Source organism: Zonotrichia leucophrys, chromosome 1 (genome assembly GCF_028769735.1).
Source record: "Zonotrichia leucophrys gambelii isolate GWCS_2022_RI chromosome 1, RI_Zleu_2.0, whole genome shotgun sequence".
Taxonomy (NCBI): domain Eukaryota; kingdom Metazoa; phylum Chordata; class Aves; order Passeriformes; family Passerellidae; genus Zonotrichia; species Zonotrichia leucophrys.
The window spans coordinates 24,644,668-24,658,100 of NC_088169.1; the positions used below are offsets into that span (position 1 = coordinate 24,644,668).

The window sequence follows — 13,433 nt, forward strand, 5'->3', positions numbered from 1 at the left end:
GTACAGGAGAGCTGGTTGGAAGATTTTAATGAAGCTCCAAATGAGGTAGCTGCTTGAGATAGATGCTGTGGTAGAGCCAGCTCACACTTTCACAACTGCAAACATTGCTGAAGCTGTTTCAGGAGCCAGCAGTGTCTGTGGAGATATTATCTTTGCCAGTGTGGAGCTGCATTATCAAACTTGCAGTCAGGAGTGTTAAGACAGAGAATAAGTCCTCAATATAGAGAAATCCCAGAAGTCCATCTAGAGATTTTAAATTCTTCTAACACTTCTAGAACTGCAAAGGGAAAACAAGTCTGATCCACAGCTCTTACCAGTCAGAGAAAAAAATCATATTTTATTGCTGTTCTATGGGTGTTTCATTTATTGGATTTGATAGAGCTGTCCTTAAGTATGTGTAAATTTCAATGTACTACTATATAATATTAGCATACTATGGTCCTTTTTAGGGAAAAAATATTTATGATTAAATAGCAGAATGTAGAACATAAGTGTCATATGATTAAATCAGAGGAATGAGCAGAAGTGCATGAAATCATACATATGTAAATTTTATGCTTAGTTCAGAGAATCTTTTAAATTATTTTTTAAACAGAACTGTTTATTTTGGCTTAAAATTAAAGTGGTCATGCTACACAAATTGATTTCTACCTGATACACTGAAGTACCGGAGTACTTTGCAAGCAATCTAAGAGATTCTTAACTTTTTTACTTCCCTCAAGTAGGAAAACTTTAGACCTCATAAATTGTATGACAGTTCATTAATTTGTTATTTACTAAGTTTAACTCAAGTCAATTTCCCTATTTGTTTTGAATATCTTACTTTAAAAGTCTAATTTTCTTTTAGGCAATTAAAAAACAAAATTCTGGGAGTGGGGTTGGGGGGGAGGGCTTGGGGTCATACTAACAGAAATTATTAAAACACAAGTATCTATTTTTCCCTCATACTTTGATTATATCAGTAAAGTGATATTGTCTCATTATATTTTTGTTTCATCTTGTCACTCCATTATATATTGGAAATAACCAGAGAGTGACTTTCTACCTCACCAATATTACCAAAAGACTGGCCTGAGCCAGACACTGCCCACAAATTTATTCAGTGACTTTGTGCCGCACTGGACAAACCCATGATTCCCTTCAGCCAGAGAACAGGACAGATGGTTGACTTTGACCCCAAAATGCTCATAAGCTCTCACTCTTTTAATAATGAAGCCCTATTTTTAGCTCATATTTCTATGAAAAATATTTTTTCCCTGTAGAATATATTCCTACATTTGTTTATCCATTCTTTCAGATCTTTCTTAGGATCACTAGTTTTGCTAAGTCAAGTTTCTTTATGTTATCTTTTAAATCTCAGATCTGGATTCAATGTCTTCCTCTTCCTCTCTCCCCTTGCACTCTACTTTTTGACACTTTTCTAGATACTTTGCTTCATATTTGGTCCCACTCTTCACGCCTTATTTGTCTGTGATTTGTTTTCCGGTCTCCTGCCTTAGGGTTTGCTCTCTGTGACACTGCTCTCCCTGTCACCTCTATCCTGTATTTCTCATTCATGCCAAGAGACCCTTTCACATTGTTTATTCTGAGTTGTGAATGAGTGGTTTGGCTCAGGTTAGGAGTGAGATCATAGAGCAGGCCTGGGGAGAGGGTGTGGAGGAGGATGTACCACCACATTTTGGTGCTGTGGCTGTTTCTAAAATTCTGAAAACTGGAATAATACGTCTGGTAAATACCAAGATCCTATGGGGTAAAACTGGTGTAGGGTTTCCCCTACTGAGTGTTTCTTACATGTATCTTACATTTCCTAGTCACTTCTTTCCTGTTCTCTAAGGCAGTTCTTCATGTTGCCTCACAGGTATGAAGAGCTGTGAGGTTTGTACAGTTTAGGGAAGAGGAGTGACCATTATTCTGCCCTTTCCCAGAGACCTGAATGACAATTTTTCTCCCTCAACTCCAGCTCCTGACAAGAATGTATATAAATGCTTGATGCCACTTGCTTGAACACCAGATTACTCACATACTTTATATTAAGGCCATAAATAAAGTATGCTAAAATGTAGGTTTATTCAGCATGTACCACAGTGCATTGTTACTAGTTTATGAAGAAGGACTATTAAAATATATGAAGCAAAGCAGAGAGAGTAAACCTTTAAAAAAAAAATTTTAATCCTTAAAAATCAGTGCCCTGTGTTTGTCATAATAATATCTTTGTAGACATGTACACTGCAAGAAGACACATTTTACAATAGTATTAAGGCTTTTTTCTAAATTTCATTAATGCTCTGTGAAAATGTGTGTCATTGTGTAAAATATCATTAGACTATAGTTCTCTGTCTTTTGTAGGTAGCTATTTTGAAAGTACTGCCAGAAACACACAGCACTCCCACAAATTGCCTTTTTTAAACTAAAGAACAGCTTTACAGATTCCCTTGACACCTATTAAGTATGAGCTAATACTGCCTCCTTGCCACCTACACACGATCTCAGCATCCATTCCATAGTTTTGAATGTCTGTACTTCTACATCCTACACCTTTTCTATAAAATCAAAAAATAAGAAATTTAAAAAATATTTTAAAAATAAATAAAAATAAGAAGAAAGAGAAAGAACAGCTCCCTCCCAAAAAAAACCCCAGCTGGCCCATAGCAGCAATTGAAGCTTTGGTAGTCATCAACAACAATTTTACATAGTCTTAAAAAAATTTATCATTTTGAAAAACAACATTTTAAACCCTAATGCTTTCCTAATTAAAATAACTATGACTGTAATTCACAGATGGTTTACTTTTACAGGAGTCTGAATGACATTAAAATTTCAGACTTAGATGAGAGCACTTTGTAGTCTAGAAAAAATTTTGAAAAGTGAGTGTTTTAGTGGAAGAACATTTGAACCATTTTTCCCCTAGGCAAGCAGAAAACATTTTGTGTTTAAAGAAGAGACCAGAATGAAGACAGGTGGCAACCTCAAAAGCTGTTTGGATATGTGACATGTGAAATTCCAACATTTTTCAGCATTTTTGCTTTCACTGAACACCAGAACAATGAAAAGGGCAGTGAGACTATCTTGTTCTCTTGGTCAGCCTTAGAGGCTCTCAGATTTAATTCAAAGACTAAGCAACAGAGATTTCTATCTGTACTAACATAATCAAACATGTAATAGTAGTTTCTGCTATACATGCTTCTGTCTAGAGCTCTGCTCTCTGTAGGCCTGTCATATGATGTAAAAATCTATATTTAGCTTTTATCTGAATGTAAAAATGGATTTGTATTGACATTTTGTATTTCTTCATTCACTTAAAAATTGTAGCAGGCTCCTACTAATGAAGTTCATAGCATAAGCGATGCCACAATAACTCCATTTATATTGTTCCTAGGGTGTAGGATGAAAGAGCAATAAGGCTTTGCATGTCCCCTGGATAGCTTTGTGACTGCAGTGTCAGACACTTGTAGCTAAACCAACATAAGCTTCAGCAATTGTCTTGACTGTGATTTTGTGACTGCATACTGCACAATAAATCGCAACTCATTTAGTTAAGTTACACTTTTGAAATATAGCTAAATGTGACCAACCAGTGTGTCAATAACAAGACTAACTGAGAATGGGGTTGTTAATTTTGCCATGGGCACTACTAGAGCTTTTTAAAGCTTAATAAGCTCTTAATAAGAGCTTTTTTAAGGTTTTAAAGAGTAAATTTCCATCCCCTTTTCTACTGTCAGAGTACCAGTATTGCTGTAGTAAGGGGAGAAACTAGAACTCTGAGTAATTAAGGACAAAAGACAGAAATAAGGAAAAACTGGATGATTTGGCATAGGCCTGAGACAGGACAAAAAAACGTGTGATGTAGAGGCTTTGTGGAAAGGTGGAGTATAAAGAGAAAATTTAATCAGAGTAGAGGAATATAATTTTATTAAGTATTTGTTCTCAGGCTTTGTCTTAGAGCTGCTCAGGTGGAATGGTAATTATAATAACCACACAATAATTTAATTACAGTTAACTATATGAATAATAATTCAGTTATTTTTTACAGAAAATTCTGTATTCAAGGCATTGTAAGCAAGACGATGAAGGTATATAGTAGCCAAGACTAGTGATAATGCAGGTTCAGAATGTGGTTTGACAAGATGGATTGGAAAAAAACCTGTTCAATAAGCAAAGAGTTAAGATAACCAGGTGAATAGAGAATTTTGAAAGCTGAGGAAGAAAAGTAAAAAAATTTTGTTGGAAGTCAGGAAAATGAAGATGAGAATGTGGCCCTAAGAGCAGCGTGTGAGTGCACAATTGGATCTCAGGGAGATTGCCTCAGATTAACCACCCCACAAAGAGAGCCTCTTCCCTATTTCTGACTCTGTAATGGCAAGACAAGTAACACGTCATTTTAGTCACCTACTTCCACACACTTTGTGATAATTCCAAAGTGACTATTTTATAGGGAATAGAGAGACTAATGAAAAAAAATTAGGAAGCATTCTAGTTTTACCATTTGAGTGCATCTGATTTTAATTAAAAGACTAACAACTGCACCATCATTGTTAGCTCAAATTTCAGGATTAAAGACTTTTTAAAACTTTTGATTCAAATAAGTTGCTCTCTGCAGTAGAGAGAGGTGAAGCCAAGGGACAAAACTGCCACAATAATTTCTGATTTAGTTAATGGAGTTTAGCCGTGAAATATATATCCTGGCTTTCTGTCATCCAGCCCTACAAGGATGTACATCTAACAGTGTTTGGATTAAAAACAATTTGGAAGGGTTTGCAATTAACCCTCCAGATACCTGTCTCCCAGACCTAAAGTAAAAAAACACCAGTGGAACAGGATGGTTCAGTAAGAAGAGAGTGAGCTTGTAAGCTGGAGACAAACAAGAGTTGGAAAGAATTTCTGCAATTTTAGCCAGACTTGTATGAATTAATCAGTATGCCTATTAGCCATAAAAAAATTAATAGTTAGGCAAAAGCTAGAATCTTCGAGGGTAGCACAGTTTTCTGGCACTGCTGCTTTTATTTTTATGAAGTCAAGAAATTACTTCTGCAAAATTCCTGAGAAAAATTATTGGTTTGTTGATTGGGGTTTTTTTCCAGTTACTTGCCGGTTTTAGAGTTGCTAGGTTGTGTGTGGTTTTTAAATTCTATTAGAAAGGAATGCTTTTGAAGATGATACAAAGAATTTTATAGGACTGTTCTGGCTTGTTCAGAAGGTTTTAAAAGAAAGGTGTTTTCTTTTGGTCTAACTAGATAAATTTGCCTCTAGAGGAGTGAGAACATCTAATGATTGTTATTTCAAGAACTAGATGATTAAACCAAGATACTACACAACACCAGAATCAATACTTAGGAGATTATTTTTCACAAATCAGTCCCTCTGTCTCTTACTTTGGTCCTGAAAGGAGACCCAAAGCACAGCTTCAGTAAGCAAGGCTGGGAACTAGGATTCATAACTTTACTGGATATTAGGAGTCATTGTCACTAATGACAGTGAGTTTCTCCCGTCCTCCAACTTCATTTAAGTTCTTTCTGTTTCACATATGGCAGCTATATCACCATTTTCTGTTCTACATGGGTTTGACTTGTCACCTTTCCCCATGCACACAGCCTTCTGCTTTATAAGACCTAAACCTTATTTTCTATTATGTTGTCTAACACATTAAATTCAGAATGCTTTTTTCCCCAACTTGTATTTAACTTGAAGATTGTACTATTTGTTCTGGATATTTTTGGAAGTGAAGTGGAACTATCTGTCTGACAGCTTGTTCATCCTTTACAAATACATCTTTTTTTCAACCAAGTGATGACTGCATTTCTGTTACAGAATTGGCATTGTACTGTTCCTAAATTGCAGATATTATTTCAACCCTTTGCTGGATTGTTAATGTACAATCTCTATTTACCTGTCATTGGTTTGGCCTTATTTGTTGATGATTTCTCTGCTGTTTGTATTCTAGATAGGAGTTCGAAAAGTGTTTCTTAAGTACTGGCAAGCTGACCATCTCAACGATTTGTGCCTTCAGCTTCAGAAGAAAATTATAACCTGCCAAAAAGGTAACAATTACAGAACAAGTACTCCTGAGCTGTTGCTTTGTACATGGAGCAGAACATTGCATAGCAAAGAGATTTTCTCCACCTTGAATAGTTGCTGTATTTTATACATTTCCCTACAGATATACACAGATTTTTGAGATAATAGCATTGCACTTTCTGTTGGTCAAACATAATTTTATAACAGTCTTGAATGTAATTAAAACTTGTAAGATCTTGAATATTTTTCTTTTTAGAGTAAGTTCAGTGATTTTTCAAGGCATTAATATAACTTTTACTTTCTTTTTCACATAAAATATGGTAACTGTGATACAAAATTGGAATAGTTTCAAATATATCAACACTAAAAACTAAAGCTAATACGTGTGTTTAGTTATACTTATTTTTCCCCTTTTCTTACTACTTTCTTATTTGACTGCTAGTTTTTTATTGTTTTATATTTTATGTTTATTTTTCCCCATTTTACTCCTGCATTTTTCCTAAGGTCACTGCACTTTTAAACATATTTTTAAAAGGAGGTACTATCCACTACCTCCTGATTTCCTGTTACTTATGTTCCATTTTCTATCAGTCTCAAATAACTGCTGAAAATATGAATATTGCTTTGTTTGAAGAAGCTTCCTTCACACCATTCATTATTTACCTAGTTGGCTGATGTCTGCAACAATTCCAATTCTCACCTCTTTAAAGGAAATTAAAAATATAAAATCTTATCTTTTTTTTTTTATCAGACACACAATATTGCAGACTTAAGAAATATAAACCCCTTTCATTTTAATTATCTGTTCGTCACTGTAAGCATGTAATGAAAAAGAGGAAGTCAGGAGAAAATCTGAAGCAAGTGAAATCCAAATGGTAACAGTTCAGAAATGAACATGGAAAAGGACAGATAACAGACATCGCAGTTCAGCTGAGTTTATACTGGGTGTGATTTTTTACTTAGTGCAAATTACCCTATCGCACTAATGCATTTTGAAAAGCAGTAATAGTTTATGCTCTTTCCCTTGTTATGCTCACTTATAAAAGAAAGGAAATATTACTTTCAGAATCCAATTTGCCAACAGAATGCTTCAATATAACCCTCCACCAAAACTTAAAACCTCGTCAGATATGTCCATGTTTTGCAGAAGTAAGAGAACAGATCACCAAAACCTCCCTGAAGAATGAAGATAATAGGGCTTCTTGGCTCATTACAAAATATTTTTCTTGGTTTTGTTTCTATCCTCCTTAATGAGGGTAACTTGAAAAGTAATTTCTGCCAAAAGTGTTTTTACAGCTAAGTCTCATCTGCATGCTTTTTATGATCTGGGAAACCTGAGAAAATCAGGAACTTGGATGAGTAAGCGGTAGTTAGCCATCGACCTCGTGTCATTAGCTCATGAAAGAAGCTGCCTTTTGCAAACAGGTGCAATTGTAAACTTGTAGAATTTAGCATGCCAAAGGGCTCTGGCAAAATTAGAATAGAATAGAGTACCTGTACATTGTTCTTATATGATCCTAAAATTGGTATCCAAATACTTTACATTGACATAGTCATGCTTACTGAGTAATGGTGTCAGTCCCAATGCACTTCTTTCCCCTCACCCTTTGCATGCAGGGGACTTTGGAAGATATATGTCTCCTGAAAACATGGTAAATAGTAGCCAAACTAGTCAATAATCACAATATAATGAAAACTAAATCTGTTTAAAAACATCCAAAGGAGGGCTGTGGATGGTGAAAGGCCCTGAGGGGAAGCTGTACAAGAAGCAGCTGAAGTCACTTGGGCTGTTTAGTCTGGAGAAGGGGAGACTGGGAGAAGACCTCAGAGCAGCCTAAAGCTTTCTCTTGAGGAGTAGAGGACAGACACTGATCTCTGCTCACTGGCGACCAGTGACAGGACCCAGGGGATCATCATGAAATTTTGAGGCTTGTTGGGCACTGGAACAGGCTCCCCAGGGAAGTGGCCACAGCACCAAGCCTGACAGAGCTCAGGAAATGTTTGGACAATGCTATCAGGTGTGACACTCGGGGTGTCCTGTGTAGAGCCAAGAGTTGGACTTTGATGATCCAAAGGCACTTTGTGGATGCCTTCCAATTCAGAATATTCTGATTCTATGATTCTAATTTCTGTATCAGGCTTTAAATATATCATATACCTGGATAAGAATTTATATTTAAGGGCAAGGAAGTCTTGCTCAAATACCCTATTAATTCTTTCTACTTCAAGTCTAACTAGCAATCCCTTCTTCTAGGTTTGGGGGAAAAAACCTAAAACAAAGCAAACCATATAAGTCCTTCCTGGTATCCTTATCTTACACAAGTAAAGAAAGGGATCAAACTAAAGTGAAAGCATGTGTTGAAACACTTTTACTTAAAAATGTATCTGTGAGTTTAGAGAGTTTGTCATATTTTTTTCTGCAGGTATGAGAGCTACATATGATACATTTTGACCTGAATCACTGTGAAAATTGTTTGTATCCATAGGAAGGGCAATCATGCTGAAAGTTCTTCCATTAGAGTTAATGTGGATGAGGAATTAACTTGAATACATTGTATACACAATAGTTAATAAATTCCTCACATAACCCAGATCCATTGTCTACTGGAATTTTGGTTATTCCAATCCTCATCCTTAGATGAACTCTAGATAGAATACTAGATATTTTTCTGCCCTGGGGGTGCTAACCTCAATTATTTTAATTTGCATAATGAGAATTATTTTAGATCTACATAAATGAGGAGCAAATTCACAAGGCAATCATAGTACCCAGTACCCAACAGTTGTAGATGAAACTGAGCAGTAAAAGTCTAGGATCTGAGAGTTTCATTTCACAGCAGTTTTTTAGATTATAAAATTGCTCTGTTTAAACAAAACCAACATCTTTCAAATGCTCTCATAGAGAAAAAAAGTGTGGAGAAATGTGTGTCATTTAATGAAAAACCTGAACTACTCAGTTCATGAAAATGTGTGCAAAAAAGGGTTATCTGCCAACCCTTCCTAATAAAGCTGTGTTGAAGGTTTCTTCTTCATTTTAGTGAAAGTGCATAATTCAGAGTAGCTGTACAGTCTCTCAATGTTACAATTAGCTCTACTGGATCTCATTTTATTGGACCATTCTAGCAGGCTACTCTAAGCTGCTCATTCATGCCTGCTAACAATCCTGTCAGAGACCTGACCTCTTAATTTCTTTATTTTAACCAACCTTGGTGGTGTTAACAATCCTTTTTTTTGTTAGATTTTTTTTTTCTCAAGATAAAAGCCCAAACAGACACACAGACCATTGTAAAAATGTTATTTTAAAATTCAGATTTTTTTCCAAAGTCACCCAGGATTTGATGCTTATTTTTGCTCTGCAGAAGGTAGATCTAAAGAGAATATTTCAGGAAAAAGCATTTGTTTCATCTTAAGGTCTTTCAAAAATTTTATATTTGTGAGCAGTGAACTCTGATAATATTCTATGCATGTATTCATTTTTTTTGCAACAGTAACCCTTAGATTCAGACTCAGTAACATCTTTATTATGAATACTCTCATAAAATTGTCAACAATAACTGTACTATTAATATCCTTTTCAAGTAAATTGGGTATGTGCAATAATGTTTCAGAGTTTAAAGAAGTCAGATTTTATGGAATGTAATTAAAGGCATTGATTGGATGTGATTATAAAAGTATAAACCTTCAAAGCTGTCTATCATAAATTATATCAGAAATTATTTCAAGTTATCTGAATTTGAAGGTTTTCAAACACAGTGAATTTTGGATAGAAGCTGTATTACATTATTATTATTAATTTTAGCCTTTCTTACATCTTGTCAGCTAGGCACTGAGCATCTCTATAAAAGAAATTTTTTTTTAGTGTCTAAACAAGGCACTAGAAGATGATAGAATGTACCTTACATTACCCTCTGCTTTAGCTGTTTATTTTATTCAATAACATTTTATAATCATAGAAGACTAATTGTATTTTTCTCTGTTGACATTTTCCCTTTATATTATTTCAGCTTGACTCTTCATCATTTAGTGTTGTTTTGCAGTAATCCTAAATCTGAAATTTAACTTTGTTATTGTAAATACCTAATGCATTTTAACTTTTTTATCCTGCAATCAACATTCTTGGTAACTTCCTCCAAATTCAAACAAACCTTTTACCCAGGCTATTGTCTCCTAACTTCACTGATGAAAAACTTTCAATTGACCAGAAAAAGAGTAACCATAAGAATCAGCGATGAAGTTTGACTTGCTTTTGATACATAGAAACTGATGAAAACCAAGAGTATTTAAGGCAACAGACAAATAATTCTAAAACAGGTTTTTCCCTATGAGATACAGAACATTTCTACATCTGGAAGGAAACATGATCTTGTGGAGCTTAAAAAACAAACAAACGAATGAACAAAAAAACAACAACAAAACAAAAACCATCCACACAAACACAGTACTTTCAGTCAGCATCTTTCTGCCTTCTAAGTCAAAACATAGGTTCAAAGAATAATGACACCACCTGTTGCAGGCACTGGGATTAAAGTGGTGCCCAATTTATTATGGCCACAGCGGCCCCTGTGCCTTGTGTTTCTGATCAACTGTGCTTCAGAAAATCCAGAATACTGAGTGGTATTTGGGTAGTTTTTTTTGTAATGAATGTACTTATATAGCAAAGAGATAGAAAAAGCTATTATAGGAGATGCACTAAAATCTTTTCCCAGCATAAAGCTGACAAAGAGTGTGAAGAAAAAGTCTAATAGATAAATAAAGCTGTTGCAATGTAGATGAAAACTTTTAACTGAAAAATGCAGATATGATGTGACAGATAGATTTGAGAAATTTGCATTAAATTAACCTAATTGTTTTAGCTGAAAGGAAATGAGCAGTAAAAGATCTTTAAGTCAAACAAAAAACCCCTTGTACTTGGTATGATTTTGTTGGGGTATTAGGTACATTGAAACAGTTACAGCATTTTTTACAGCAGAACAACAACAATCATTTAATTCCTACTGCATTCACTGCAATTCATTTATCCAGGCTTTTATTTTGAAACAATCTTTTGTCCTTTGCAGTGTAAATGTATGCTTTCACAATCTGTAGTACACATCTATGTATACATCTTACATCATGCATATGCAAGATGTATACATTTTATTACATCTGTGTTGTAATGTAATAAAAAATAGCATCCAGTGAAAATAAACATTTTGAGTTCTGATAGCTCATATTTAATAATTTACTGTCACTACATTGTTTTAAGCACTGGCAGTAGAAAACAGAAAGTGTTCCATGATGAGTTTTACTCCACTAAGAGGAGTCTTAGTTTTCCTCCACTAAGAGTTTTACTATGTTATTTATATGCCATCAGACTTCTTTCCTAATATGTATAAGATATTGACTGAACTTGGCTTGCTCATGTTTAAACAGAACTCAGTAATATTAAGTTGGTTTCCCAACTAGTTGTCTTTCAATGGTCCATATTTTCTCCTTCCACTATGATAGTTATAAGAGGATTTCTAGCTCGCCAGCGCTTGCTACAGAAGATGAGCATCAAACAGCAAGAGGTCACCTCAATCAAAAGCTTCTTGCAGAATGCTGAGGATATGGGATTGAAAACATATGATAACTTGGTGATCCAGAATGCCTCTGACATTGCTCGGGAAAATGACCGGCTCCGCAACGAGATGAACGCTGCTCACCACAGGGAAAAGGGAGAGGCTAGAAACAGGCCAGAAGAAGGCCAGAAAAGGTAGGATGAGAAACACCTGCTGTGAAGAATTAATGAGTCTCTTCAGTTTTTGTGAATTCCTTCCCTGTTTAGAAAACAATAGAAATGAAGGATTGCGAGAGGATTCTCAATTATATGCTCAACCCAAATCAATATTAGGTCATATTTTTTTCCTGTATATCAGGTAATTAAGTCAAGAAAGTTAAGACCACCATATCCTATTCAAGGGGCACTGAGCTTAGAGGAACTTATTCAAGTCTCTGGTACACTTATTTTTTACAGAAATACTTCTAATTCTATGATAAATAGATTATAGTTTAACTTCACCAGACCAAACAAGTAAAAGAAAAATTCCTCTGACTTAAAATACCAACACTGAGAAATTGCCAAGGTAATGAAAAACAGATAGGAAAATGTTAAAATACAGTGAAGTCCACACTAATAAATATGATTTCTTACTGAAACAAGCAGATTGGTTGTGAGGAGGATGCTTTTATTTAAAAATGGGCAAATTATGTTTTTTTAACTCATGTCAGAATTTTCAGGAGTACCTATTTTACAAGCCCAGTAAATGCTGGAGAGCCATTCTCTAGGAACTGAGTCTCTGATTTCTCTGTTAGCTGAAATAGTCAGTTCTATCTCAGAGTTACCATTTGCAGTTAATACATATGTATCAATAGAAATAATTCGTCTATAACTTGCTGGACATATAAATGTTTATTTTTCCATAGGAACTTAATTTTCATCCAGAACAGCTCCCTTTGCTATCATTGCTTTTGTCAGTGACTTTAATAAAAGTGAAAATGGCAGTGCATCTGCTTAATTAGCTTCAAATATCCCAGTGATTACATATTGGAGGAAATGCCTTTGTAGAAAAGACTGTAATTAAACATTACAGTGAAAACAAATTATCCACTGAGCACCGTGCTTTCATCTTTTCCTATTTCATTTGCTTCATGGGCAGCTGGCTATATCCTGTGCATGAATTTCAGCTCTGCTGGTGATTTGCCATGCAGAAATACAATTTAAAAAAAAAAATGCTTGAGGATTTGTTTGTAAAATGTCAGTATAGACATCTTCTATCTATTACATTACTACTCTAAGTTAAAAGGATCTCAATGTTTTGATTCTTGGAGGACTAAAATGTTAGAAGAATTTTTGTTAAAAATCAATTTGTCAAAAGCAGCTGGAAGGTTATTTCTCAATATGTATTCAAATAGCAAAAAAAAAAGAAAGGGAAAAATTGAAAAACTGGATTGTTATTGAAACAGCTAATTTTAACAATAAAAATTATTATTAAAAGTAATAACTAATAATTAAGTTTAAACTGGAAGACATAGGGATACCTGGGTGGAATTGCTCAAGTAGCCAATGTAGCTGGTTAAAAAGGCCATCTAATATTTTAAAGATTTGCATTATCTAAATAGAATTTATAGTTGTCTTTTTAGAAAATAATGATAAAGGCTCAGCATTTGCTGCCTCAGTAACTTTCTATTAAAATGGATTTCCCAGAAATTATCATTCAGATTAAAAACCCAGCTTTTGATTGTGTGTAGCAATCAAAGTGTGAACAATTCATTCAGTGAATGTCTGGTCAACAATATGAGACTGCTTAAGCAAGGCTGCATTTGTGTGAAAAAGGGCCGGTGTCCTGATTTATCATGAAACAGGAAATGGAAGAAAGCTAGCAGCTTGATCTGGATTTGTT

The 13,433-nt window shown here is 34.8% G+C and overlaps 1 protein-coding gene across 5 annotated transcripts in view; it reads left to right on the forward strand.

Annotated features, from left to right (window-relative positions):
* Positions 1-13,433, forward strand: part of MYO16 (myosin XVI) — a 359,417-nt gene that overhangs the window by 296,100 nt on the left and 49,884 nt on the right. For all 5 annotated transcript variants that reach the window (XM_064708929.1, XM_064708944.1, XM_064708935.1 and 2 more), the window contains exons 29-30: positions 5,939-6,035; positions 11,500-11,746. In XM_064708929.1, coding sequence (XP_064564999.1) covers positions 5,939-6,035; positions 11,500-11,746 — 344 coding nt within the window. The remainder of the gene's footprint in view (positions 1-5,938; positions 6,036-11,499; positions 11,747-13,433) is intronic.